Consider the following 5468-nt stretch of genomic DNA (forward strand, 5'->3'; position numbering starts at 1 on the left):
TGGTGCCTTGATGGCAGCCTCGCCTACAGTTTCGTCTGTCCTTTTCGTATTTTTTCTTGTTATTTTTAGTGTGGTGAAAAAGTTTGTGTTAATGTTCCCTGCATTGTTTTATGTTAGGGTTGGGCAGGGGGTCACGGGCAACAGTTTGTTACATCACCTTGCCGGAGATGCGATTCTTTTCCGGGTCCTATCTCCGGTTGCTCTGCGGCCAAACATCGTGGAGCGGGAGGCCTTGCTCGGGACTGGCTTTGAACCCCACCACGGATCATCGACTTGACATCGGAGCCGATCCCTTGCCTTGGATAGACGCTGCAACCGCGGCCTGTGGATTTAACATCCGGAGCACGTGGTCTAGGGTTGAGACCGACATCGGGAACTCCGAAAGCCCCACGACGTTGGACAAACTCCGACTCGCGGTCAGATCGCACAGAGCGTGGAGCTGACATCCCCGATGCATGGGCTTGATCGCACCGACCAGCAGGCCCGCCGCCGGCCACGAGAGTCAAGATCGTCCCATCAACGGAAGGTTAGAGGCTCCCGACAGCTGGAGGACAAAGAAGGAAAGAGATTGAAAATGTTTCACCTTCCAACACAGTGAGGAATGTGGAGGAGTCAACGATGTTTATGTTTAAATGTATTTCGTGTGTTCGGTTGCTTTTATTAGTATTACTATAAGGCAAATCAAATTTATCATATGTTGCAAATCATACTAGGCTAATAAAGCATGATTATTATAATTAAGATATTTTTGTTTTTGTTCATTTGTCTTATGCCCTCCTGATTCATTCTACGACCATTCACTAATCAAGAGTGAGCAGCATAAAAAATAGGAACATTTTGACAGAGACTTTAAGACTTTTGCCTCCATCGCAGTGAGGAGGTGCCCGGTGAATTCACTGTGGTAGATGTTAATTTGTGTTTATTGTATGTTTTGTTATTTATTATTATATGTATGACTGCAGGCAGCGAAATTTCGTTCAGACCAAAAGGTCTGAATGACAATAAAGGAATCTAATCTAATCTAATCTAATCTATTATAAAATGATACCAATATTGTCTCAATAACGAACGCTGTGCACGAAGACGTTGTTTTCATCGGTTTATATTTGTATGTAAGTTTCTGCTTCGTTTTCCCCTCTCCGTAGATGCTCTCGGGGCCAAGTTTACTGTGCACAGTTTGCGACTATTTGCATCTTGGTTTATATTTCATCAATCCATCTTCGTGAAATTAGCAATCGGAATGAGAATATATTTGTCAACGTACGCTTGTCAATACGTGTAACTACTTACACCGTTTATACGTTACATTTCATGGATGCTGCAAAAAGAAAACCACAAATGCTCATTTCAGGTCGTGCTCGATTTTCATTAGCAAAACGCGTTCTCTTTTATTTCGGTTCGTTAACAGATTATGATTGGGAATGATTGCATTGCTTTAAATCGCCATGCATTTTATTATGAACGATTGCGTTGGTCCAAGTTACTGGTTCTTTGACGAGAACAGTCCTGCCTGGATTCCCACTTTTGCAATGAAATGTTTAACTGAGATGTTAAAATGTTTCTGTTGACTCCTTTGAAAATCAATGGGATCACTCCAGACTGCCTCCCTAAAACACCCACAGACAATAGATGAACCTCTCTCTGTTCATTTCCATTTGCCGGCTCTCACAGTCCTTAACAAATCCACAGATACCATCCGCGTCTCTGTTAGTCGCTGCATTGATGTTTCAGATCGTTTGGGACTTCTATCCGATTGGGGAAATATGCATATGTTGATTTCATTTGAAACGTTCTCCGCTTCTATCTTGGTCGTTCTGTGAGGTCCTCCCGAGTATTTTTGTGTACCCTATTTCCTTCGCTCCAAAGATGCTGCTGCACCCGCTGAGTGTGTCCATCATTTTTGTGTACCTTCCTTTAAAACGAATTTCAGCATAGTCATTTTTCTTGGAGCATTGTTATTAGACAATAGACATTAGGTGCAGTAGTGGGCCATTCGGACCTTCAAGTCAGCACCGCCTCTCACCGCGATCACGGCTGAACATCCACAACCAGTACCCCGCTCCTGCCACCCCCCACACCCCCCCCCCCCACCACCAACACTGATCCATTGCATTTGCCCCAAGAAATCTATCTAACTCTTTCCCGAAAGCATACCGACAATGTCTGGATTATGTTTAATTCCAGTCTTCCAGTGTCTTCCAGTTTATTTATTCTGCAATGTCGCCTTTCTTCCTGACAGATTGGTGTAATCATCCGTTCTTGCGGTAAATGATGAATCGTCAGAGCAGGGTGGCTGAGTGGTTAAGGCGTTGACTTTAAGATCTAATACACGAAGGTTTACGTTTGTCCAGGCGCAATTCCCGGTCATTCAAAGTTATGACCTTATTATCGCGGCCGCACTGCGGCCCTCCTGCCTTATCCGGGTTTCCCATAGACCCGGGTTCGATCCTGTCTCGTGGTGCAGTCTGTACCGAGTTTGTAGGTTTTACCATTACTGCGTGGGTTTCTTCCGGGAGCTCCGGCTTCCACCCACATTCAAAGTGGGTTGTACAAGTTTCTGGTATGATGGCTTCGGCAAAAATGTTAACTTGTCCCATTTGTGTGGTATATTGCTGCTGCTCGGCGATCGCTGGTCGGCGCGGATTTGGTGGACCTAATGTTCTGATTCCCCGCTGTGTTTCTAAAATAAACTGTGGCACGTACTTGATGAGACACTGCAACTACCCGAGTTTTATGTTTAACATAATTCGGCACTTGAAAACTATCAGATCAATACTGAAGAAGAGTTTCGGCTCCAAACGTTGCCTATTTCCTTCGCCACCACAGATGCTGCTGCACCCGCTGATTTTCTCCAGCATTTTTGTATACCTTCGATTTTCCAGCATCTGTAGATCCTTCTTAAACACAGATCAATACCCGTATCGCCTTTGCAATCCGACGAAGGGTCTCGACTCGAAACATCACCCATTCCATCTGTCCAGAGACGTTGACTGCCCCGCCTAGTCATTCCAGAAATCCGTGTCTAAACTGAACGAAACGTGCAAAGGAAAAAGGTTTACATTAAGTTATTGACGTAGCTGCATGATCTAGTCAGCAAACAGTTATCCATTGAAAAATGGCCACATATACGAATACTTTCCCCAGAAAATATTTGCATACTTAAATACAATTTAATTAAGTTATTTACTTTAAGTAAATGATTTACTTCATTGACATAGAACATTCTTGAATAGATACTTAAAGAAAATACACATACACTGACCGAAAACTAGGGGGTGGCGACGCTTGAGAGATTCGTTTTATCACTACTCACAATCTGTCTCCCTCTGTCCACAGCTAATTTGATGACGACTGTGATACTAGCACAGGGAAGATGCGGGCTCTCCAAATGTATCAGCCGCTATCTGTTGTCCATGGCGGTGATGGACTTCCTAGTCATCGTGGCGGCAGTGATATTAAGCCGTCTTCCAGCTCTTTATTTCCCCGTTAGTTTGCTATCCACCACTCCCGGCTGTAGCCTCGTTATTGCGTTCAGTTGGTTTTCCAAGGACACTTCCGCCTGGTTAACGGTGGCGTTCACCTTCGATCGATTCATCGCCATTTGCTGTCCGCATCTGAAAGTCCGATATTGCACTGAGAAAATCGCGACTGTCGTCATCGGAACGGTGTGTGTGTTGTACTGTGTAAAAAATGTGCCCTTCTTTTTTACATATGAACCTGCGTATGTGTTGGATAATATACCTTGGTACTGCAGCATAAAGGATGTCTATTATACTTCACTTGCATGGAAGATATATGACTGGCTGCTCTATATGGTAAACCCATGTGTACCGTTCGTGCTAATTTTGCTTCTCAATGTTTTCACGGTCAGGCACATTCTAGCGGCCAGTGGAGCCCGCAAGAGATTGCGCGCTCAGAGCCATGGAGATAAACAGAATGACCCAGAGATGGAGAGCAGGAGAAAGTCCATCATTATACTATTCGCCATTTCGGGCAGCTTCCTGCTTTTGCGATTCACCAATGTTGTGAATTTTGTAATGGTGCAATTTTTAATCAAAAATTATGCGAACAATTCCAATTCCACCAACCCAATGTTCATACTGCAAGAAAGCGGCTACATGATGGAACTTCTCAGTTCATGCACCAACACGTGCATTTATGCGGGTACACAGGCTAAATTCAGAGAACAGTTGAAGAATCTCGTCAAATGTCCCTTCAAGGCAATTTGCAATCGATTCAAACGATAGGAACGATTGAAATATCTTGTCTCAGATTCCTAATAAACAAGTGGAAAGTTAATTGCCAACGAAGCAGGAGTTGTGTTTTTATTTTATTTTTAGCTAGGTTCTGAATGATGAGCACTGTGAACTCGCAGCAACAGTCGGCGCGACACGAAAGGGTTGTAATCTCGCTAACATTTATCGACAATGGGTCAGGAGTAGGACATTCGGCCCTTCGAGCCTGCACCGCCATTCAATGTGATCATGGCCGATCATCGCCAATCAGAACCCCGTTCATGCCCTCTCCCCGTATACACTGACTCCGCTATCTGATGAATGATATTTAATGATATTACACCTCGTTCTCGGTTCACTTTCTGTGTGACCTCTGTAACATAAGCAGGTGTCGCTTCCCATAAAATCAAATATTGTCTACTATTGTTGTGCCTTGAATCGAATGAGCAACAATTTCGCTGAAATTCAGTATTTCAATATTCAGTATCCAGTATTTAATTTAATGTCATTTTAACTGAGTACTTACATACACAGAAGAAACGAAAAAAATGTTTCTCAATCAGTTCCCGTCAGTGCAGTTAATAAAAAGAGAATAAATACATATAGCTTTAAAATTAAAATTACCATATCCAAAATAGGCCTAAACATTGAAATAAAAACAGACATTCAGACCGAACATTGGCTTTGCTTTGACAGGTGCCTAGCTGTCAATATATGGGCGAGGTTAGATGTGTTGGTGTATGATGTATGGGGAGAGGACACAGTCCGTTAACCTGTATTCTTGCCCGTGCAAATAAGCTGTGTAGCATGCTGCTGGTTTTGCAGCTAATGTTCCTGTAACTCTTCCCAGATGGCAGAATGGAGAAGATGTGGTGTGATGGATGATAGGGATTTGCCGTAAAACAAGTAGCAGCATAATTGGGTCAGAACTATGGGGTGCAATTTGAAAGCAGTTTTTAGTTGGTATGTCAACATCTAACGATTTAGATTGTTGTAAATTCGAGCTGATCGTCATATTCTTGTAAGGTGGGGGAGATAAGGATGGCGAGGTAATCAAACGTTAAATTATAATGGGAGTTGTAAATTTGGTCAAAATGAAAAAGCGAAGCTTGTTTAAGGTTTCAAAAGATTAATTCAGATGAGCCCTTTGAGGAATATACCAAGCAGGTAAAAAGAACTGGAAAATAATCAAGCTAAAAGGGGCCATGAAATGTTGTTGGCGAGTGGGACCCG

General features: G+C 43.1%; 1 protein-coding gene across 1 annotated transcript; it reads left to right on the plus strand.

Annotated features, from left to right (window-relative positions):
* Window positions 1-3413: 3413 nt before the first annotated feature.
* LOC116981503 (probable G-protein coupled receptor 139) lies at window positions 3414-4247 on the plus strand. Its single transcript, XM_033034552.1, has one exon. The coding sequence runs from the start codon at window positions 3414-3416 to the stop codon at window positions 4245-4247; it is 834 nt and encodes a 277-aa protein (XP_032890443.1).
* The last annotated feature ends 1221 nt before the right edge of the window (window positions 4248-5468 follow it).

The sequence above is a fragment of the Amblyraja radiata genome, chromosome 15, assembly GCF_010909765.2.
Source record: "Amblyraja radiata isolate CabotCenter1 chromosome 15, sAmbRad1.1.pri, whole genome shotgun sequence".
Lineage (NCBI taxonomy): Eukaryota > Metazoa > Chordata > Chondrichthyes > Rajiformes > Rajidae > Amblyraja > Amblyraja radiata.

Excerpts from the sequence above, each read along its gene's own strand:
- LOC116981503 (XM_033034552.1), top strand. The coding sequence starts at position 3,414 with ATGGCGGTGATGGACTTCCTAGTCATCGTGGCGGCAGTGATATTAAGC.